The sequence below is a fragment of the Adelges cooleyi genome, unplaced genomic scaffold (genome assembly GCF_023614345.1).
Source record: "Adelges cooleyi isolate 19-005CV unplaced genomic scaffold, UGA_ACOO_1.1 ACOO_flye_CR_arks_rails_tigmint_CR_PRNA_447, whole genome shotgun sequence".
In the NCBI taxonomy this organism is placed as follows: Eukaryota; Metazoa; Arthropoda; class Insecta; order Hemiptera; family Adelgidae; genus Adelges; species Adelges cooleyi.
This window is the reverse complement of record NW_026096130.1, coordinates 353914-380080: the sequence shown is the minus strand read 5'-3', so window position 1 is coordinate 380080 and position 26167 is coordinate 353914. Positions and strand designations below refer to the sequence as shown.

At 35.6% G+C, this 26167-nt stretch overlaps 1 protein-coding gene across 1 annotated transcript in view; it reads right to left on the bottom strand.

The window, feature by feature from the left end:
- LOC126842155 (paired box protein Pax-6-like) overlaps positions 1-26167 on the bottom strand; it is a 67445-nt gene that overhangs the window by 20933 nt on the left and 20345 nt on the right. The window contains 1 exon segment of the mRNA XM_050579043.1: positions 13915-14142. Within this exon segment, the coding sequence (XP_050435000.1) occupies positions 13915-14142 (228 nt within the window).

Here is a 26167-nt window from a genome sequence, read left to right as displayed (position 1 = left end):
ATAGACTCAACGAAAGCTGTTGGACTCTTTCAAATAGCTTTCGACAAAGTTCAAGAAACGCAGCATCGATTCGCAAAGACTGTGAGAGTTCTGTTCAATTCTAATACTCAAAGTTCAACTCATGACTAAGAATTGATCACCCTGTATTGCCTATACAGGTATTATTAATTATTCTGTGGAAACGGTCGACCGACATAATGGGTTTTACCCACGAACGCGCCTTGGGGTTCCCCTCCGAAACCGCCTCGAACGAAACACATTGGAAACGGCCATTACACACAAAAGGGGAGGGCACAGCAGACCACCGCGAATACATTATAAATATATAACAATAATATAAGACTTTGTCAGAGTATAAAAGGGTTGTCAGAATTTCGTGTCACGATTTCCCAATGAAAAAATATTTTCATAAAAAGTTTTTTAATAAAATCCTTATTAAATTAAAAAATTAAACGATAAAAAAACACTATATAGTTAATGTTTGTAGAACTAATTCCTTCAATCTTAGATCCACCCACCTATACGGTTTCTATCCCATTTCTATTATTTCTCCATCAGACTCGTGCTTTCAGGGTAATTTGCATTAAACAGGTGAGCGAATGCCGGACTTCTTACTCCTAATCTGCTTCTCCGTTTATCGAGATCACTACCCCTTAAGTAAGATAACTTAGAACTTTTGAAAATAAAAGATAGAGGATGATATGCGGACCAGTTCGTGACACAAGGACAAATAAATGCGGAGAAGGAAGTTCAGGAAGAAACGGGCTAGGCACCAGTCATTAGTTACATAAAATTACAAAGAATACAATGGTTGGATCATAGTATGAGAAGAAGACACCATCAGAGCAGTTATGGAATGGCAAAGACTTGAGGCAGACCGAGGAAGAGGATCTTAAAGTTCTGGTATTGCAAGAATGGAAGGCATTTGTTCAAGATCGAGAGAGATGGTGGATGTAGTGATGGCGGCAAAGACAATAGGCAATTGGTTTGTATAACATAATCCTTGTTTGAAGAAATCTCGAACGGGTCTACCCATTTATCTCTTGCCAACAACTCAAGAAGACAGACGTGAATGGCTACAAAGTGACAAGGCTTGGCTACTCCGAAACTGATGATGATATCAATAAAATTGATGTTAATTTTTTTTCCTTCTTGTTATTATTGTGAAATACTATTCTGGTTAAAATGTCTACAAATACTTGTTGGCTAAAATACCCGTTGGTTACTGGGCTGTATGTTACTGGTCGGGTGGTCATCATTTGTTGTTCGTTCGCCACCGACCGGCAGAGAATTCGATCCACTCGGGTTGCCGGTATTCGTGTGTTTTGATTGAAAGTGTACTTAAGTATTTTTTGATTTTGTATTTTTTTTTTATATATATATCTATATATTACACACACTATGCGTACGAGTAAATATATATAAAAAAAAAAAACACAAAAAATACGCCCATTTTTATCGCCGACCGCGTCTCGAGGTGTCGTTCGTTTTCCATTTTAGTGTAAGTGTTTTAAATTTAAATTTTGCGCCTCAAAAGTAAATTTTTTTCGAAAATTTCCCGTCGGTTTTGTCTCGAGTAAAAATTAAAACGGCTAAAACGGCTATAAGACTATAACAAAGCTCGACATCAACGGCGACGACGACGACGATGACGATGACAACGATGGAAGTGGACGGCGGTAGGCGGAGCCGAAATTTTTTCAAATTCCCGTCCAAGCAAACGGCGGCGGCTGCGGCGTCCGTCGTACAACAGAGCAGGGCCTCCGGATGCGGCGGCGGCGGCGACGGAGACGCCAAAGCCGTCAAACAGACGACGACGACGACTGCGACGGACGACCGTTCCAACTCGGCGGCCAATACCACGGAGAGCTCGGATCAGGGTATCGTGATGGACGACGAGATCGGCGGCAAACGATATCTGGAACCCCCGGAATGGCTGGAGGACCTGGACGAGGCGGCCACGTTCGGCGTAAAGCAGCGGCCGTACAACAACAACGTGGCCGGTTGGCGGGCGGCCACGGCGTCGAGCGCCACCGACGGCAGCGACGACGACGCGTCCGACTACTACGGGCCGCCGCCGCCGCCGGTGGACATCGTCGGCAAGACATTGCGGAAAAAAAAACAACCACGGCCGCAGCCTAGACCGTCGTCGCGGGTGCAACGATTGCCCAAAAGAAACAAGAAGCAGAAACGTGCCGCCGCCGTCAAACAGCCGGCCGCGGCGACGCAAGCCGCCCACGCAGGCGGGCTGGTGGCCGTGCAGAGGCCGGCGCCGACACGCAACGAGCTGGCGGCGGCCAAGGCGGTGCTGGCGTCCAACAGGCAGAAGAACGCGCAACGCGTCAAGGACGTGTACCTGTGCGCGGGGCAGATGATGCAGCAGCGCGGCGGGCCTGCGGCGCGCAAAACGTCGTCGTTCATCAACCGCAAAATGATGAGCATGGAGATCTTGCGGACCAACAGTATAATCGCTAGTAAGATACTGAACGCCAAGACGACCATACCGCGGCCGCACCGCAAGTGACACCGTGCGTGCGCCGCCTGCGTGGACGATACGCAATGTGCTATACGCCGCCAACAGTACCGACGACGCATAATTGGAACGCAACGGTTTTTAGATATGTCTTATGATAATTAATTAAATGATCATCGATAAATACACGATATAGATACTTATCTATTATCTCTTATCTGTTATCTCTCTTATCTAAACAGATAAATCAGCTCTTATTTTTTGGTTATGATAACATAAAAATGTCAGCAAAGAATTTCTTTACAATTATTGAAACCGGTGATATTACAGATGACTTTTGACCAATTGCTCTAGCCAATTTAAGACTTGAGTGTTTTGAGTTTTGTCACAAATATATTAATTACAATATATAATTTAGAAGACATGGTCGTTTGCTTTTGGTAGGAACGTCGCAACCCAAAATAAATACTATATATACTGCTTATATGGGGTTCAGTGTATTCATAATTATCCACAACTAGTCGAAAAATTAGGAGACCTTAATTATTCAGCCTCAAAAACTGAGGTAGCTAAAATTTAAATAAAATATATTTTATACCGCTGGTAAAAGCCTAGTTAACGTTAACGGTCTTATTGTCCGACCATCGACGGTGTAATAATACATTATCGGGCATATAATAGTAATGATGTAATGTACCTATAGTACAAAAATAATTGCAGACCTATCGGACAGCTAGGCCAGCAGCGACACATGCGCCAACAGGTTTCACATGTCGAGCCTTTTGTCTTAGTAGTGCGGTGTATATAATATTATAATATAGGTCTTGTAAAGAGAGAGAGGAGGAGGAGCGAAAAAAATCATAAATAATGGATTACAACTTTGTTCGATTCGTATCGTATTACGAAGGATTTTTTTTTTTTATATTGTTTTTTGACCACTTGTCCATTGAAAAAATACATATAATATAAAAAACAACAACGGTGCAGTGTACACCTGGAAGGGACGGTCCGGTCAACCGCATACGATATAATATATAATAATAATAATGTTACATTGTTTCGGTTTGGTATGTATACACATATAACTAGGCAGGTACAATCCGGCATGTGCCCGGCTATATTTAAATGAACTGTGTAACTTAATAAGCGTCAATGGCATGGCACGGCAGTCAATACCAGTGTTATACACACAGACACACACACACATAAGTAATATTATTATATAGGTACCTACTACCTATATGTGCCCCTGTACACATAAATTTTCAATAGGAGGTCATCTCTGTGCTCTGACAATGGTACCATGTGGTCCTCTGTATATTATAATATAGCGTTCACACAACAATAATATAATAATGATAACGATAATAACGGTCTAGCTGTGTGTGGTGTGTGTGTGTTTTTTTTTTTAATCACATTCAATATACATATAGAGAGGTACATATTATAATATTATGTACACGTCAATGGCTATCCTCGACGGCTACCGAGTGTCTCATTAGAGAGTGTATAGGTTGTACACACATCATAGGATAAGTTGACCGGTCGTAAATAGATGTACAAAACGCACAAGACGTGACGCAAGAAGTTTCCTGTTGGAGAATACATATATATATATATATATATAGGTATAGTAATAATAAGACTTCTGTCTAAGCGACATATGCGCCCGTGTATACAATAATAGTAATATTATAATGTGCACGATAATAATACCTACACGATATTATTACACTGTAAGTACGAGTGATCGTCTCAGGGACGCGTCAAAAAGTGATTTATACCGTATCGGTCAATAGAATTAACCCGGCGATTCATCTGTGCTCACCTTAGGGGCTTCTGTCTGTTTAAAAAAAAAAAAAAAATTGTCGCTGCTTATGTTGTATTGTTCGATAATGGAAAACCGCCGAGGCAGGCCCGAGGTACTCGTGGAACTTTGTACGTTCTTAAATTATGGCAATATGACTCACCAACAGGAGAATGAACAAAACTAGAAAAATTTGCCGGTAAAGATAGACAACGTTAAGATGGATGAGTGGAGTGACTAGGGAAGATGGAATAAGAAATTAATACAAAACGGGAGTTGCATCAATTGTGGAGAAAATGAGAGAGAATAGGCTGAGATGTTATGATATGAGCAGAGGCAGTGAGAGGTGTTTTGGAGACAGAGCTCTATGAAGGTGTATGACTAGGGTGGCCGACCCCGTGTAGTTGGGAGTGTAAGGCGAAGAACAAGAAGATTCGAACCGGAATTTGCGTGGCTCAGGATATTGTGTTTATTGCGTTATGATGTCGATGACGGATACGGCGAGGTAAATGTTTCCATAAAGATTACATCATGCAAGATTTTTTTTTTACGGATTTGCATAAGATGTGCGTGATGCGACGGTTCGCGTTGTACGGCGGCTAAACTATTTTACATTTACCTAATACGGATTTTACAAAGGTTTCTACAGAGAAATTAAAAAAAAAAATTACTGTACTCTGTATTTGTTTGAAGTGTTCGACAGTGTGGAATGCTGTTGGCGGATAATTGAAACGGGGCAGGAAGAGTGGGGATTGTGCTTGTTTTGTAATATACCATATTGCTTATATCCGGCAAACTACCGTCCGAGCCAAAAGTTAGTTTTCTGGCAGCAAGTAGTCTGTGATCAAACCTAACCTAACCCTGACTTAACCCTACCCTTATCTAATCCACATTTAACTTCAACCTAAGCTATACAATCCTAATCCAATCTAGCCTTACATTCTAATGTCCTATCTGATATTTTCCTGAAGAATGGAAACAGACTATACAATTGTGAGGACTTTGTAAACCGAGTTAGGTCTCTTGGTCTGAACGATTTTCGGTCGTCCGACTGACAAAAGAAAGAAATAAAAAAACGTGAAAGGTATAATAATATTATGGTACCTGACGTGTACATTTCGAATAACATTCTGATAAACGGTCCGTTACGTCCGGTGCAAACCCTGCCTGAACAGTATTATTATGTAGACCAGAAGAAACAAAAAAAAAAATGCGTTTTTTAATTGTCGGTCGGTAGACAGACAAAAAAAAAAAATACACACAAAACAATTAAGTAACAATTAGTAATTATTATTATCATGATTGCACCACTCCGATGACGTTTAACAATAACGTTTATTATTAATATTTATTACCTGTTGTTTTTTTTTTTTTTAATAGGTAATGTAATTCGAAAAATTATTTCAACAGTTACTTTGGGTTGTGTGTGTGTGTGGATAAGGAGTTTTTTTTTCCAGTCCAAGATTTTTTTCTTGCTTGTACATTCGGTTCCGGAACTGAACGCTTAAACGGTCGGCAGATGGCCACAAACGGAATTTACATATAATAAAATACTATTATGTTTTGATATTATGTACGAATAATATAAAAAAAAAAAAAACTACACGTCCACTATACCGAACCGTACAAACGTATTGTAGTTGGTATTGTTATTATTAATTTTTTTTTTTCATTGTAAAAAAAAAAACTACCGTATTTCAAGCGTAAGTATGTACATGCGAGAGATCGTTAAACAATTTTCTAAGAACAAAAAAAAAAAAATACCCGCACTAAACGCTCGAGTGATGTATTATTATTTGGTCGGCGATGACAGGATATACAGGGTGATTCGTTAAGGGAGAACCACCAGTTTTGTCTTAAGACAATGGCCGTTTTGAAGCTGTTTTTTTTTTTTGTATACACTTATGTTTTTTTATTTTAAAGATTTACTAAAAACGATAACAGTTTGCAGTATAAGTGTAATTTTTTCCAGTCAGAATCTATATTTAGGAGGGGGGGGGGTGTAGGGTATCTTTTTAAACTATAATGGTAATGTATACATTTAATTATTACTTTTTTACCATAAAAATAACTGACCAAAACCTGTTATCGATCGGTCGAAATGTTCAGCAGATTATTCTGAATTTAAAAATTAATTTTAATATAATATATATAAATGTTACCACTTAAGTTACACGGTTAATAGAGCTCCAGTAAGGTTTTAATTAAACGAATTGTCTACTAGGTCTACTGGAGTGTTCCTAAAAAAGAAAGACTACAAAATTGCAATGATTACCTTAAGAGAAAACGATCCAGTCTTATCCTTGCCGAATCACCCTGTATAATTTATTTAAAACTGTTTTTTTTTTTTTTAAGGACATTTTAAATGAACAAAAAACAAATCAACCGATTGCCCGGAGACGAGCACTTCCACCTGTCGCTTCGTCCAAACCGATAATCTGTTCCAAACGACTTCTGGTATTGCTGTTATTATTATTTTTTTTTTCCTACCCTACTTGTACTTATGTCTTGGCCCGGTTCGAATTGCAAGCTCTCCGAAACACCAGGCCGTTTAAAACGGTTAACAACAATCGGTCCGCGGGTGGGCAAAAAAAAAAAAAAAAAATACAGAAAAATGAAAGGAATACACAAGAACCGGTGTTTTTATCATTTTTTTCTTTTTTACAAGTAACGTGTCAAAAGGGCTAATTAAAGCGCACACGACCAAAGACGAACGATCGCGTGCCCAAATAGGTATCTTTTTTTTTTTTTTGCAAAGACGTTTTCATTCGCACCTGTACAATAATAAAAGGTAGGTAACCCGTCGCACAGTGGGCAGAAACCTCAATAAAAGTGTAATTTCACAATATTTTAAAAAAATAATATACCTAAAGTTAACACTGTTGAAATAGTAAACGAATTCTAAAAAAAACAGAAAAGGTATAGTTATAATTAAAGTTTATATATTTTATTCAGCCCATAAATCAACCAATACGACCTAATTCTGGAACTTTCCTCGTTGGGCATGACTTTTGGACAATGTAAAGAATATCCATTTACTATGTACAAATGTAATATAAATATTTGTATAGGTAGTATAATTAAATTGAATTGCTGATCAGTTAAGTAAGCAGAAGGCAGCGGCCAATCTGAAAATGTTGGAGGGTCACGACCAGTACAAACATAACAGGGACATATTATGTCATTATTAATAGCATTGCACAAACTTGTGCATTTTTTTGTTTTTGTGCAAAAAATGTAACACAGATTTTCGACTAGATCTTTAATAAAATGCTACCATCTCTATCGTTTAAACAACAACTGTTTACTTCTATGTGTAAGTTTATGAGCCAGAGAAGATTGAAATATAAATCCTGTTGGCTGCTCTGTGTTGTAGCTTAGTTCAAAGCCGTGTCGATTGCGGATAGGTTAGGTTTCTCGAATTTTAAAACTGACCAGAGGATACCATAAAAAGGATGTGAGCATTTTTTTGTGACAAATTTTTTTATCGAAGAATTCGAAATACAGTAAATAGTCTAAAAAAAAAAATCACATATTCCACACAAAGCACAAAGATCAATGTGTAATAATATCGCTTAGGACCGCATAACCCCCGCGGTACAGTGTATTGTATGTATGTTTTCTTCCACGTTGACAGCTGTTGTCCGGTTCAGAATGTATCCAATCGTAACGACTTTTCGAATATTGTCATGCTATTAAGAACCGTTATACATGATTGTTATTGTGTCACGTATTGATCACAATATGGTGCACGTATTAAATACGGATTTATACCGGACGGACTGTTAGTTATTCAAATTACTCGCCATGTTAATATGGTCTGGACAAAATGCAAGAGTTATTTGAGGATAATATTATCCGTCAACGGTAATTTTATTAAAAAAAAAATAGAAACGATATTTCATATAATAGAACATAACAAAAATAGCGTTAGATCTCAACGTGAAATTGTTGTATTTATCGAATAACGATTCCTGGAAGTATATCTCCCAGGAATAATGATCCCCTGGAAAAAATATTCCCAGAAAAATTTACATTTGAAATGTTTAGAAAAACAAAATTAATAATAATACCCATTTAGTTAAGAATTCGTCAGCTTCTTTTTTTAGAGCTTTGCCTGTTATTCAGGCATTTAGGGATTTCCGATATAGAGGATCAATTTTTCCTCTAAAGAAAAAATCTGGAATTCGAAACTCGGAAAGTGTAGTTTTTTTTTTAACTCATCACAACATTATGCTATTTAGCTTAAAATATTATTTGTACTTGTATTTTTCATCGACAAGATAAAAAAACAAAATAAAAATGGTTAACATATTTTTTTCTAAGAAAAACTTGGATTTTTGGCTTCTCATCGCTAGTTAGAAGTTAGTATTTTTTGAGAAAATGTAATTTTGAAATCCGGATCTATGTTTCACTCAAAATAATTCATTTCATACAAGGTTATCGAAAAACCCGACGAGGATTGCGCAATTATTATATTGTTATCAATTAATAATAATATTGTTTTGCCGCACATAAACGTTCGATTGTTAGCGGGCTCGTGACAAGATCTAATAGTAATCATCATGATATAACATATTAGGTACATATTGTATACAGAACGAATTGACTCGGTTTACAATAGGACCAATAATAATAATTATTGTTATCAGTCATATCGCTTTATCGAAAGCTATCTATATAGATATAAATATATATGTAATTTTTTTTACCAACATCACTCCTCTTTGAATGGTTTCTCCGCGTTTTGCTACCAACGTACGCCATTATACCTATTATTATTATTATTATATTTGACGTCGAGTCTGAATGAATATGTTGGTGGTGTCCGTATCAAACCGCACGCATCTCTTACATATCCACATTGTTCTCGGTTTGTCAATGAATTATATTATGGTCGCACAATTAACGTGACCTTTCTGCCAGTCACGTTCCGATGACTTTGTAATTCTAACGTTATCGTACACCTACGCACACACAAGTACATCCGAATGGAAATAACAAAATTATAATGAGCGCTATGGTTGATGTATGATGAAAGTATGAAAAATGGATTTTCCCCAACAGCGGCCTTCCCGTAGAATCCAGAAACAGAAGAGTCGCCAGAGCCTAAGTCGGTCTCCACGAATTCAGGAAACGAAATTCAATAATTATCTCCTCGACATTAGATCGTCAACCAATGTCTCTTACGAGCAGTCAGTTGTCCGTCAGCCATCCAGGAATTATCAATTTCCCCTAATCGCCTAATCTCGTCTCTACTTTGACTCATCTTGAAATCATATTCACGTATCCTTGCCTGGTCTGGTCTCCAGATTGGATCAAACAACCACCACTATGGATGGTATCCTCAAAAAATAAGACCTCTGATCTACTCTGACCTATCGTCAACGCCTCAAGACAAAAATTCTTAAGGATCTCATTTAATAACAGATCTCAGACGATGCTCTAAAAGACTCACCGGCAAATTGACAATTTTGAGCATTTCTGTTGCTCTAATTATGTTAAGTTCTTGTCTTGTGATTGGCACGTCCTGATCGTTTGATTCCAATATCACTACCTCAGCTGTGCAAGCTGAGAGTGCAAGTTAACCCGACGTCGTTCTTGAATCTCTCCAACGACTTGGGACATTTGAGGATGACCCAACTATGACAGGTGATCAGATTGCGCAATATCTTCGGACTTCACAAAAAGCTTGTGGACCACCTGTTATTGATCTTACTAGTTCAGTAGTGTATTACATAGGTATTGTTGCGACGAAAAGATAGTTGAAGTTGTTTTTGAAAAACAGTTGAACTCAATCCCAAAAATCCATAGATTTTCGATTTCCAAAGACTTACTACAAAACATGATTGTATTGAGAGATGCAGCTAGAGCGCTGTTAGCAGAAGCTGCCAAACGGGTGGGTTTGAGACATCACAAGTATAATTTTTTTTTTAAAATCGAGCCAATTATGTTTGCCTCATCTATTGTATCTACAAACAAACATTACGAATGAAGAAATAGCACCGTTAATACAGACCACCTCAGGTCGGTCACCTGAAAATCCTGTTGGCTGGCTTAATCCATATAGGTACTATTGTCGCTATTTATTATAGGTGTACCGTTTGATTTGTCGTATTCGACATTCGTTCAAAGCGTCGTTTCCGTTTCGAGTCCCGTATTATATACCTTCATGTTTAATAATATTGTTATTATATTAACATTATGTTATTACATGTATGTAGGTGACCGTCCGCTTCGGGTGTTATTACTGTTGAATTGAATTTGCATCGCCGAGCAATTTAATAGCGTTACATTTTTTTTTTTTGCGATTACATATTATTGTTATTGACATTCTTTTTCTGTATTCGCAACGCGGTATATTATTATTGTAGTCATTATAAACGTGTAGGTACGTTATGTGTGAGCGAACGCGTACCATTGGCCGTGTGTGTGTGTGATGTCGGCTTTGTCACGCTGTTGGGCACACACGTCTCGAGAAAAACGGATAAGACAGAACGTGAGAATGATTGTCACACCGACAGCGGCTAGTCCAGGCAATTAGCTGCTACCTGTCTACAATATTATTATATTATATTATACTGCTGTATGTTAAATCGAATTACACTCGTTCCCGACGAATTCGTTTCGTCGGCGAGCCAATGCAAAACAAACAAAGCCGGTGGTACAGGGAAATAGGCGGAGCGTGGTGGACATATGTCTTGAAGGAATTATGCCTTCTGCTTCTTCTATCGTGCGCGGTCGTCGACCATTTCGTATAGGCAACAGTATGATTTCCCAAACATAGACCGGATATTTTATTACATTCAGCCAACCGCGCTAACGAAAAAACGGCTAACGCTTCTGTAATAATGAATTAAAATATCATTTTACCGCCAAATACTTGGGTATGTAATTTAAAACGGGTAGAGCATATTAATATTAATTCACGAGCAACGGGAAAACAAGAAAACTTTGTTATACCTTCAAATGGCCAAGACCTAAATATTAAAATAACATACAAAGTACTGACAGAATCCTCATTTACTTATGGTACGAATCTCAATCTTAAGCACCAGGTGTAAACTAATTACTCAATATTATTATTACCCCGATAGGACATAAATCTTCCACACAATCTTGTTTTTTTATGTTTGTCCAAGTATTTTTAATGACCCTCCTAACTATTTGAAATCTTCAGGTGAATTTTTCATTTGTTTTTGTAAAATTTCAACACAAGCTCGTTTGATTAAAGAATTTATAATCGACTGATTGCGAGCTCCTGGAGTTTCAATTACAGCTGTAAGATGTTTAATTGCTTCGGTACAATCAAATGGATTGCATCAAAGCTCGAGGAAATTCATCGTTCGATTGATCATCAAAGAATGACTGCATGTAAGTATCAATAATTAATGTTCTTTGAAGTCAAATTAAAAGCATGATTAAATAAAAATAAAAATTTACCAATTGCAAAAGATAACGCTTTGTTACAAGTTGGAATAGCTACAGGATTATGATGACAGCGATGTTCTGTGTAATAATTAAGAAGTGCCTAAATACTAGGAATTTCGATTTAAAACTTAACGAATATATTTTTCAACAGTTAATAATAAAAAATAAAAAAAAAACGTTTATTCTGGATGACTTGGTGAAATAGTTTATTTTCGTGATTTAGTTTTCTGACTGTAACTTTTGTCTTATTTTTTTCACAATTCTGGTTTGTTGTTTGACGAAATAGTGACAGGATATTTTTTTTAAGAATCTCTCTAAGAAATATTAAATTAACATTTGGAATTTCGGTAGGCAGTCGAAGAAAACGGTCAGAAAATGTATTCTTAAGCGAAACGATTCAGGCCCAGCTTTTGTTTTACGTCTTAAACGCCATCGATTTTTACAATAGACACGCGTGTGCCCAACCTATTGTTATTAGTGGCAGCAGCTAACGAGCAGCACTCCGGTGGGGGGTAAACGTAGGTATGTGGGAACCTAACCTCCTCCTTCCTACATAACGTTTCACTCCGGTCGAGTGCACGCTGGCCGCTGCCATTTTTAACAATAGGATGTGGCTTATCCGTATAGGATTTAAGAGACCACGTCCAAGTAAACCGAGCCTTGACCAGCAGTCCGTGTATCGTCTAATTCGACCAATATAATTTTGCACATTAACGTTGGTCGTATACCTAACCCGTACAAACAGGTGGCGGCCGTGCTATTCGACAATAATATCGTGTACTCGTATACGACCGCCACCGCCTTAAGGTCAAGTAATAATTGTTTTCGAAAATACCTAAGTCCTACGACAATGTGCATTATTGTGTTACCGGAGAAACCAACCACCGCACCGGTTGACCGGAAAAAAAAACAAAATGTCCGTCCCGCGTATGTACCTATCTAATTTATTCCAACTGCGCCGCTGTTAAGTTTACTTCATAGAGACCAGAGCAATGTCACGTAACAATAATAATAATAATAATGAAATTTTACACAAGTACACGCCAGATTACTGCCGGAGTTCACTTAGTTCTGTCGTTGGATGGGAAAATTGGATTTAAAGAGACAAAACAAAACACAAACTGCTCCGGCGCGAGCACAACAAAACGATTAAAGTTAATTTAACCGTCGTTACACAATAATAATTATAGCAATTACGTTATAATAACATTCGAAGAAGTCCTGTGCGGAAACTATTGCGGTTTTACTCAAATTGTAAAGTATAATAACTGTATTGTTGTCTCACAACAACGATAAACACTCAGGGTCGCTCACTGGCGCACACCGAGTCAGACCGGACAAGCACGCACGGTTTTCTGACATTTACTTGTATGTTTCCTTAATTTATTCTCGCGAACCCTTCGCTTTCTCTGAATAAAAAATAAAATAAAATGTATATTTTTGTTCGGAAAACCCCAAATACAATAAAGAAATTCCACTGATAAGAGATAATATAGTGATAACAGTGGTTATTTATAGAGACGTGACGATAAGGGGGTATGATAGCGATAACACGACATTATGGCGACTTGTAAAAAGAAATACAACTCTATTTTATTGTTTATCAACTTTATTTGTATTTATTTACACTTGGCTTCTATTGTCAGGCGGTCCTTTAAACCGCATAACATAATACTATCTCGTGTTCTATAGTTTCACATTCGTGTGTGTACCTACACAACTGTCGATTTTATAACAATATTATTTAAGCTCTTCTCCGAAAACAAATATAGATAAATATATATATATATATATTATTATGTTCACGTTTGTATTATAATATTCTAAACGGACATATTGTAATCATAACGATTCGAGAGGGGCCGTATCGCGTACATAGGTACTCGACGCATCTCTCAAGTGCGCATGTTTATAAGATTATCATTGTGTATAACAACGATGCTATGCGAAATCCGTGTACCGTATTGTAATATGGAATATAATAACAACGTGTGTATACAATATCATACACAGACAGCGTCGTAGTACCTACATAACGATATTACAATAATCGAGGGAGTACCTATCGAGTAGAAGAACACTCGGCGCTTGTATATATTATTATAATAGCCCGGTCAATATTATATTATATTATTATACCTACGTCGTATGTACGACGTGCACGGGTAGGTACTATTATTATTATTATTGTGTGTGTACTTACCGAGTAGTTTAGTGACGGCGCCTTGTTGGTTGAAAACGTGATGGGCGATCTCCGGGTATCGATGGTACCGGTTGGACAGCTCGAGGAGTCGGGAGTGCTGTTGGTGTTGTTGGCTTGCCGCCATGGCGTAAAGTTCCCTTAGAGTGGCCGGCGAAGGAGATGGTGGCGACGGCGAAGAAGCCAAAGACGTTCGCCCGGTAGCCCCGACCGGAATCGTCGTGGGAGATGCTGCGGGACACAACATTTTACAATTATTTAGATTCAAAATAACTCGGACAATGTTTGAACCAAAAAAGAACGCAGAAGGTGAATTTGAAGTTAGGACAAATGAAGAGTTGAGAAGTTCATGTGGAGAAGCCAATATTATAGGAACAAATAAGGTAGGCCGGTCACGTATGGAGATCTGAAGGAATACTGGGAAGCATAACAAGATGGAGAACGAACTTAAAGCGACCCAGAGGACGACCCAAACAACGTTTGGCTGATAGAATCAAGGGAGACCTCAAGATGATGAGAAGGCAGAGGAATTTTTAATGGACAAGGAGAAGTGGAAGGAGGCTGTTGTTGCGGCGATAGGTCTCAATGGTCTTTAAGATGCCTTAGAAGAAGAAGAAGATTCAAAATAATTCGGTCCTTTAGCTTTTGCAATGCGAGCTTCCACATCTCCCCCCACCCGCTATCTTGTCATCTTCTCTCTTCGAGTTGAGTAGGTTTGGAATACATAGAATATGCTTTTGCTAATGTATACTCACGGTTGAAATATACAAGGATATTTCACATAATAAAACCTTATGAACTCGATTTTCTAATCTAGTAAATTCATCCCTTAAGTCGGATAGTCAGAACCTATCTAATCCAAAACTAACCTCAACCGGACCGATTTAAACCAAATCTTACCTAAATCTAAAATAGTCTTACGTAACTCTAACCTAACCATACATAATATCTAATTCAAATTTTACCTAAATCTAACCTAAAACAAACCTGACAGTAATTTATGGTACATGTTTTATAACCCCAACCAGAAGCCTTTACGTTGAATAATAAGATATCTAACAGATGTATAGTCATGCTTTGCATGGAAACTCCTCTATGAACTGTATTTATAAGTGTGAGTGCAAAGTCTACAGGGTTTACACAGTTTTTAACAAAAAGAGTTTGATATAAATTATAAGAAAGGATAATAAGGGGCCTTAATACAAATTCGTTTTCCTATGGAGCCGTAATTGCTATCCGATTTGGTTATCTGTATTCATTCGACTTCAAATCCAATGGTGAAGCGTAGCATGGCCAGTATAATATAACATTAGGCTTACATATGTACATAGATTAGAGCTCGAAATGTTCAACGACTTTTTCAAAAATTGTCCAAATATTGTCTTTTTTTAAAATATTATAATGATCAAAGCGCATACATTTATTAATTTAATAACGTTGTTTTTATAAACATAAAACATAGTTTTATTTTTTTTTAAATCCCATTTATTAAAACTTTATTAAATATTTCATACATAATACAAAACTTTAAACATTAATTAAAATAAACAAATAATAATGATTACACACGATATTTATAGAAAAACTACATAAAATATTTTTAAATGTGTATAATGTGCTTCACAATTTCGAATATTTTTTAATACAACTTTATATCGTTCATATAAACGTAAAATGCTTTACTGTGGATTAATCGGTCTCCTAATTGCGTTAATCATAATGTATGTAATTAACACTTGTTTGGTTTCGCTTGAACACAAACTAGAACAACAGCTGGTTTACGTTTAAATAGAAAAAATCTTCTTGAATTTCCCGTTTAGACAGTCGGACCCACCATCTGAAAGCCGAATTCATTTTGATATATTTTTCATTTTCAGGAAAAGAGTTTTGTACGTCTTTCGAAAATCGTCGAAATAAATATTACTAAATGGCTAAACGGCAATACTAGGCATAACTGTTGCTACGATGTGTATATGTATATAGTACATACTTTATACGATGAAATCGTAAAATCGCGTTTTTATAATTTGTACGTTTTAAAAAGCATAAAGAATTCCACTGCTTTGCAAAATGGGTGTAACAGGTGCAAAGACTTTATTTTTTAATAAATTTGACTTACAACAAATGGGTCCGTAATTGAATACCTAGAGTTTAAGTTTAGTAAACGGGAGGTTTTCAGGAGGAGATAGGGAACCGGTTATGCTTGGAGAGCAAGTGGTGAATAGAGAAGAGTATTTGGATCAGTTGAGCTTGGTCGGATGGGGATATAAAGTGAAAAAGAGGTGTGGTGTTTTAAGACAACTATGAAATAAGATTGAAACAAATAACGCAAGGAAGACCAATCTATTTCAAGTTACCCATAAAGTACACAATGTGAACGGGTTAACGAAAGTAACGGAGTTGTTATTTTTAAATTAGTTAGATATCTCATATTATTCGAATAGCATCGTCGGTTAGCATTAGAAATATTATTTGTCTAGATTTAGAACTCTCTAAATTTGGCCACGAATTATGAACATTTAGACAATCGAACTAGGTGTGCAATTTTTTTTAGCTTTCGCGTGCGCGACGGTGAGCCTAATTTTTTACACTAAAAAGTTAAATTTTGATTAAAAAAAAAAAAAAGACACTTTCCTTATTCCAGATTATTACCATAAATCACCAGGATGGACTAGGAAACGGTTAGGTGACTAGATTACCTCGAATCCGAAAACCGGTGAATTTCCGTCGACGCGATCGTTTGTGTTTAAGTGTAAGTTTCCTTCGACTGTGAGCACTTGAGGGCTGGACTACCGCACGGGTAAACTTAACGCGAACCGCACACTTGTCTCGACATCTCGGCGACTGATCACCGCAACCGCACCGTGCGATATGCCCGTCCGCTAACGTCTTTACCGGCAAACCGTGTACCTACGCCGGCAAGTAGTTCGCTATACATAATGCGACATACCCAATGTAATGTACAATAATAGGGTCTAATCATAATAAATTATATTTTTCGCGTTCGAGCGGTGCCGAGCCGCAGAAGAAAACGTCCCACATTACCCGATAATTGGCATCGCGGACATACCTGATATCAAACCGTAATAAAATATATTCATATGAAAGGAAATAATTTTTTTTTTATGAAAATACATTCATGTACATATTATATATGTATTTTTTTAATATTTTTTTTTTCGTGTCAATCGTTTGTCACCGATTGTCGAGAATCGCACAGTTCTCATATTATTATATTATTATTATTATTATTATACACAAACCTAAACGCACAATGACCGTTTACTCGGGTACCTACAAATAGTAGTAATAATAATACTACATAATAATAAACGAAATTGCCGGCATATTGTTACGGTTAGCCGATAATAACATGCTCTTTATTGTGTTATACTATAGTTTTTCCCCCCTAAAGTCACGGCGCGGTAAATTTTCGTTTTATGGGGATTTAAGATATGGACGATTCGCCCATTATCCCATCAAGATCCATGATGGACTGTGGATAAGGAGAAACGGCAGTCATCTCGAATATAACATTATACAGGACGAATAATTTAACATAAGACAACGGTTCCCTTTACAAAACCATTACAACTTTGTAGTTTATTTTTACTATTTCCAAGATATTTCAGGAACTTTAGCTTCGATGCGGAGCTGAGAAGGTATTGTTTTTACAATGATGTGTTTTTATTTTGTGTGTCTGAACCAACCATAATATGGTCGAAGTCGCTAAATCGATTTCTTCACGAAGCAACTCTGTAGACCAGAAATCGTAGCTGGAAAGTACTTTATTGGACCAAAAGTTTAAAATCGGGAAAAACACCAAACAATTTTACATATTTTTCAATTTAAAATTACGACGCTCTATTACTTTTTAAAAAAAAATGAGTAAATTTGTGTGGAATACACTTTAGACATAGCTTTTTTCTCTAGAAGGGGTAGAAACTTATTCTTTATTTCGCTTTTTTAGGTGAAGTTTTAATGTCTAAAAATTAAACCGAAAGTAGATCTAGAATGAAGCTATTACATAAATATACAATTAAAAAAGTTATTGAAGCTTTAGTGGGGGATTGTATTTAAACTATTTACACATCTTGTGGCCTCTCGTCTTGATTGTTGCTCCGAACTCTTCAATTACCGTATGAAATGTCGTTATTAGTGTTACAATTTGTGGGCGTATAATAAAAAAATAATAATAATAATAAAAAAAAAAAGGTACTCTTCATTGTTTTAGTGACCTTTTTATTTCATTCGAATTCAAATATCTTAAATCGATCGTTTGATTTTAAGAACACCGGATTGATATTGTAATTTAGTTGAGGTAATAATTAAACAACCAATTTTTTTAAGTGTTTAAAAATTCTAAATCGCTAGTCCTTTTTTTTCCAAATTTCATCTGTGAGCTCATGAATCATTTTAACATGGATACGTTGTTGGGGTGGACACAAGAAATTTCATGTCACCATTTTAGCGTTACACTTTCACTTTCAGTCAGATGTAGGAGGTAAGATATAAGTGATAAGAGGTAAGATATAAGTGATGAAAGGTAAGGTTTAAGTGATAAGTGATCAATTTTAAGAGATAACGTATCTGTGATTAAATGTTTTATCCGTGGAGCGGAGAAAACAACTAGGTTTTCTTTTTCTTATCCGTTGTAATTCACAAAGTTTAAAAAAAATATCGTCTCGCGTTGAATTGATCATGATCCGTATAATATTGTACACCTACGGTACACTTCACTCGGCCACATCGGCGATGATCAATGCGCCGGCTCAATTATCGATTTGCCCGCCAATCACCGTGCAAGTATGGTACACCAAGCGTTTTATTTTTGAATTTCCCATTGGGCTTAAATCGTTACCGTGTTTATCGTATCGACTGCGAGTTACAGCAGCAGCCGCTGCTGTACATCATCATCGCATCGCCTATTATTATTGTTATTACCTATTAAGTACTACTATTGTCGAAGGCGGTCGGACGGACATTCGCCGGCCATTCGATTTGGTATTTATCGGTAATGGCAGAACCCGTGAGTAACAAATGACCGCACCTTAGTCCGCACCAACAAATATTGTACGTACACGCATATAGGTACAAAAAAAAAAAAGAAAAAAAAAGGCAACTAAATAATAGTAATATAAAAATATAATGGACGGTGGATAGAGAAAAAAAAACAGTCGGTCGATACATATGAAATATTTTACTCGATCGATAAGTACCGACGCGTTAATCGGTTTTCGTGTACAAATACATAATAATATTATTGTAATGACGACGGCCAACGGTAAAAAAAAAAATCTTCAAACATAATAGGATAAATATGCGGATCCCGCCTAAAAAACCGACACGGTTCGTTAAGTCGTTCATCGTTAATTTTTTACCGAAATTCGTCCCATTATAAAAACCGTGTGTGTCCGCCTCCGTCCGCCCAGAAAAGCGATACGCTTGACCAATAATAATATAATATAATAATAATAATAATAATATATTATGCGTTTTCGGGGCAGCTGTGAATACATATAGGTACATCATTATATTATTATATTTGCGAAACGGACGATTTCCATTCCGTTTACTATGATGTGCCTAATGCTGTTGTACTGGCGACGATGACCGCATACGACCCATTTATATTGGTTATTATTATAAACGTGTAGAATATATTTTTTAATGTCAAAACGAACCCACCAAAACATTATAATCGTTACATTAAATTACAGAATGTCCGAAACGTTGTCCACACTACTATAAATATCTATCAAAACTATTATTCAGTTCTGTAGTTTCTCTTTTGACGTGGATATGTTATTGGGCTGGATACCAGAAATTTCGCGTCACAAGACCACACCTGAAAAGACATTTAGGTAAAAGAGTTTTGAGATAGGAGATAAGTGATAGGAGATAAGAGATAGGAGATAAGAGATAGGAGATAAGAGATAGGAGATAAGAGATAGGAGATAAGAGATAGGAGATAAGAGATAGGAGATAAGAGATAGGAGATAAGAGATAGGAATGCATTTTTATGGTATACAACTTTATGACAGATAAAGTTCTAAAACTCTTAACACACTTCTACGGGCCAAGGCGACACTCATAAGACCCTAAATAACAATTTACCGTTCATCGGTTTAAAAAGTCTACATAGCTAAAGAAAAATTTAGCTAGAATTTGATTATTTTGTACCTATTCTTGACAAGCTCTTTCTACTGAGCTTAAATCAACTTTCTACCTAATGTACTTTAAAAGAAAATTGAAAATTAAACGTTTATATGGTGTAACACACCTACTTTTTCAAGTTCAAATCACTATCTGATATTAAAGACAAAGCAAATATCTATCTTCCCGCTATTATTGTGTAGCATTTCGTTAATTCTCCTATTTACAACAAGCTCTTAAAGTTATACACATTAATTTTTTTCTACTTTAACTAAAATACTAACTTGTTTTTTTTAAATCAAGAAACTGTGGCGACTGATTTAGTATTTTGTTGTTATTACAATTTGCGAAACCATTATAGATTTATATAACTACCTATATTATATTTTGTATATTTATGAATGTATTTTAAAAATTATGTTTTATAATTAAAACCGAAGGCACTAGTTATCACCCAAATGTGTATACCGAGAAGGACATGGTATTAAATTAAATATTTAAACCCAACGACACTGTGGAAGGTTGTATGGTCTGAAAAACTATATTTATAATACATAATATACACTTAAGTAGGGTGAACCGATATAGTGTTATGATTATAATACTAATTAGCTAACACTATAAGCCATTATAATTTAGGTTGGTACGGGCGTCTTAATAATTTATCAATTATAGGAACCACCGAGGTTGTGGAACGTCACGCGGCTTTGTTGCATTTACTAAACACACCACCCGACGTCCAAGTTAGCTATGTTTACAATATTTATTAATTATACAAAATTAGCCTGAACTTGTGTGGAATAAAACGAGATGCTTAATAAGGTTTATTGTAAACAAATCCATCCATTAAATAAAGCCATACGCCATCCAACTTAGACACTAGATTTCTTGGAAAATGATTTCAATGTTATAGTCTTTCTTTTTTGTACACATTTGTACAATAATATTACAAAACTGACAAATATTTACCTTTTTAATATAGGAATATATAAGTAGGATTATATTTATTAAAAGAAGAATAATTTGATGACATTTTTGCTGGCTAGGTTAGGTGAGTGAGGAGTGTAGTAGAGTAACGCTTGCAGATAAGAATAATACTTCACTCCTCACTTCCTCCCATCCTAAATTTTAAACTCAAATACCGTTAAAAGTATTATTATTCAAATTATTTCTAAACTAATCGTCGACCATTCGAAATTATCTACAAATAGTTCTTAGCTCTAAACGTTGGTTAGGTACCATTTAAGTTTCAAAGGTATATAAGGCTTTGGAAAATACCTAAACTGGTAAACTGTGATTAATTTTACTGTATTGTAAAAATACATAAATAAAACTAACGAATAAGGTGTCGATAGCAGAATGAACACGAAGAGTTGAAGAATTTGAACCTTACGATAGAACTATACTATTGGTCAAGATAGTAGGAAAACTGTGAAAATGCATACCTACTACATTCAGACCATACGATCTGACTTCATTAGTTTTAACGATAGTCATGGAATGTATGAAGAATTCAGACGTTGGTACAATTAGTTTAACATGGATGTGTTATTGGGCTGGATACAAGAAATTTCATGTCACCATTTTTGCGTTGCACTTTCACTTCCAGTTAGATGTAAGAGATGAGAAACAAGATATGAGTGATAAGAGATAAGTGATGAGTGATAAAAGGTAAGCTATAAGTGATAAGTGATCAGTTATAAGAGATAACATATCTACAATTAAATGTTTTTCTAGGTTTTTTTTTTAACATGTCCTTACCAACTTAGGTCATATGTTATACAGCCTTTATTATTTTTTTTCGCAATTTGAATAACACCCATAAACTCTTTCTTACATACACACATTAATCCTCACAGTCAGACATGGTGAAATCTAGTTACATATAATCAGTGATTTTTAGTTTTTCTCTGTCCCACAAAACTCCTTACCCTTCCGTCTTTGGGCGGCTATGGCAAAATATGGTTTTCATGTTTGATTTATTATCACTAATCGTACGCGGGTCAAATGATTTTCCTTTCTCGTTTCTTTTTACCGAGCATAATATAACTGTGCAATTGGCCTCATTCTTCCCGCACGGATTGCGCCGGAACAGACACGGTTTTTTATTGTCCACAAAACGGAAACGATCAAAACTATAAATCAGAAAAACCCGCAGGAAGCGAGTAACGCGTCGCGATTTGTACTATTAGGTGTTGTATTATGTTATTATATTACAGATTTATTAACGACAAAAGTAAAAAGTAAAAAAATATATATATATATTTATATTATTATGAACCCATCCGTTCGGGACGTAGACACGGGCGAGCACCGCAGGGTTCGTCGGTTATACCGCGTGTGAAATCCGTGCGAGGAAGCCGAAGATTTCACACACAGCGGGAAGTTTGTCTAATATAGAAATATTAACGAAAAAAAAAATTATTAATATTAAAAAATCAAACCGATGGTTAACTCGGCCGTGAGTATAACTGCCGGCCGTTGCTGTAATTTTACGATATTTAATATTATTATTATTATTATTATTGTAATGACGGCGTCGTTAAAAGGTCGACCTCAAATTATTATTATCATCATTACAATGCCGTTATTATGACAATACAGTTATATTATATCACTCGGTGTGGCGGTCACACACGCTATACGAAAATAATAATAGGTAGTATGGTGTATAATATGGTATGTAACCGTGAGTTGGGTACTTCGTGGGGGGTGTTTGGCAGAGGGCAGTAAAGGACACCAAAGGGGGTGGAGACGACGGTCGATTCCGAATAATATATCATATTCCACTCTTACTTCTCAGAAAATAATTACAATTTTATAGTTTTTTATTTTGGAAATATTTTTGTAATTGTTATTTTATATTAACATAAAATTACCAAAAATGTACCTTATTTAGTATATTCTAGTGCTCTACCGATAGCTGTTGAAACTAAAATGGTAACGTACTTATTTAAGTAACTTTTTAAACAAAGAATAATTTTCTGCACATTTCGACAGGTCGACAACCAGATTTGGATGATTATTTTGAAATTTATTCAAGTTTAAAGTTTAGGATTGTATATGTGGAATACGGCTGAGTAAGGCCAAGAGATATTGCTTCACTTCACACTTCCTCCGGTCTTAAACTTTAAACTCTAATAAATTTAAATTTACAATTATCCAAAACTGGTTATCGACCAGTCTAATGTTTCAGCAAATTATTCTTAATTTAAAATTTACAATTTAAGTTTCAACAAGCTCTGGAAAATACTAAAAAAAGGTAAATTTAGTAATAAACATGTTTTCAAAAAGAAAATATATATTACCGTTATTACTTTCCGAGAAAATAGCTAAAGTATTACGTTAAAGTATCACTTTGTATATGTGTAAGACTTAAAATTTACTACATCAAATAATAGGCAATATTGTTATTTTAATAATAATTATGTTTGTACATTAGTTTATAGTTTTGTTAAACATTTCTTTCAGGAATAAAGTGTTTTATAATTTAAACTTACTACCTCCCAAAAGAAATAATATACAATTAAAATATTTTTATTGTTTAAATTGTATTATTTGTTGTTTCAATTGAATAATTGAAGATATTTTACTTTTTTGTTGCATCAAATTATATAACTAGTTATTAGAGAGATTTTTAGGATTTTGTCTTGTACATATTTATTAGCTTCATGTTGGCTCTACGGAGAAGATCCATGAAAAGAGCAAAAAAATCACAGGATTTGTAGAAGAAACATTTGTTTGCTTATTAGAGCATCCTTAGGGATATCATATATTAGTTCTTCGGTGCTCATTTTAATTTGTTCCTAATAAATCAATTTCATTAAAGTGGAGCCCTGTAGTTATTAGAGATATTGCTATCTACCAGATGTTATAAGCATAATATTTATATAATTTATATATATATATATATATATATATATATATATATATATATATATGTATATATAAACATGAATCATGGATATGTTATCGCTTATCACTTATCTCTTATATCTAACTGAAAACGCGAAATTGTAACGCGAAAATGGCGACATGAAATCGCTTGTATCCAGCCCAACAACATGTCTACGTTAAAATATTCCATATGATTTTTTAGATTAATTTTTTTAGTTTTTCCCATTTACTGTAGCTGTAACGACCACGAAATAACAATAGCACACAGTTAATATGTAAGTACTCGACAAAAAAAAAAAAAAAAACACGAAGCCAATATTGTCCGGCCGGGTGGGCATTGTGTTTTAAATAATAATAATATTATGTTGCTGATACCTGGCCACAGCCCGCAGCTGTGTTTATACTCTTTATAGTCTATATGTGTGTGTGTGTACAATAATATTATAATGCTCGGCTACTGATACGCAAACGCGGATACCGTGTAACCAATATTAGACGGGTTATAATATTATATATCATAATATAGTATGTACATTCATTATAGTAATTATTTTCAAAGATAATACGTCCGAAACGGCTCCAAATAAACCCCAGAAGCTGCTATCTCTCCAAAGTAAATGACCAAGAAGCGAAATTGCCGAATTCACCACAACGACACCGAAATACCGCTCTTATCCGACTTGGATTGAAAGCCAATTAAATATAATATAACAAAAAAACCTACTTATTTTCTCCGCTCCAAGGAAAAGCACTGAATCGTGGATATGTTTTCTCTTATCACTTATGATTTGTCTTTTATCTTTAATCTCTCATCTCTTATCACTTCTCGCTTGTTTCTTGTCTCTTATCTCTAACCGAAAGGGAAAGTGTAACGCGAAGATGGCGTCATGAAATCGCTTGTATCCAGCCCAATATGTATATCTATGTTAAAATATTCCATATGATTTTCTAGAACAAATTATTTTAGTTTTTCTCATTGAAAACATTTTTACTCGTGTTATTCTACAACGTTATAACGTTAGCAACAGTTTACTTTAATATTTTCCAGAGCGCTATTGACACATAGAACTTAAACTTAAATTCTATATTTTAAGAACTTACATTTTTATTATCATTACTTTTTTTTCAGACAACCTATTGCTTCATTTACAAATCAATATGATGTACGTTACCATTTATTTTTTAAAAGGCGGTAGTGTTTTGGAAAAAAAAAAAATTACTATTTTAAATATCGTCTAATATTGTAAAATAACATAAACCTAAGTGTCTCCAATAAGATACAATAATAAAACTACATAATTGCAATTATTTGAAGAGAAACTAAATGCCTCACGTTGAAACGATCACCCTGTACGGTATACATCATAATATTATTATGTAGGTCCGCCTACGGACAATAGGTTTCGCCATCAATCGTTTGACATGTTGTCGCTGGTTAATCAATGGATCTGTATCTATCTAGATATTATTGCCTTGATAAACATTTCGATTCAGTAAAACAAAAGCTTCGTCCGTGATAAAAAAAAATAACCAATAGGTATACTGTACAACGTTACAAAATTAAAAGAAAAGCTTCTCACCGAGATAGCAGATCCTATGCTGCAGTATTATTAGTTATGACATACAAACACGACAATCACTCACATTATACTTACACATATATACATATATATATATATTTGTAAATATTTAATAGGTGACCATTTTTTCCAATCCTGTCATTTCCTTTTAAGCCTACCGTGCTCCAACAAATACGTGACAATAAAATAGGAAGGATGGGGAAAGATAAGATAGGGTAGGGGAAGGGAAATAAGAGAGGACGAGATTGGGTAGGGGTGGAGAAGATGACGAGAGGGTAGAGGAGGAGAAAATAGGAGAGAGGAGGCGATAAGGGATAGGAGAAAAACGACCATCAACGTAAACATGAAGTATGAACACATATTATACTTTGAGGCGACTGTTTTAAGGGAAAACCAGGGTCCTATCTTTATGGAATCGTCCGGTATACATACACTTGAGCAAACACTGTTTCGTCGAGTGATGGACGAATTTCCATATTGTTATTGTATGAATATTTTAACGGGTTACACGGGGGGCTAACCCTAATTAATGTAACGCGAGCATGTCCTTTTGAGGCGGAGCCACGAGCAGTGGTCGGGGATAGGACCACTGAATAATAAATATGTGCATGACACGTGACACG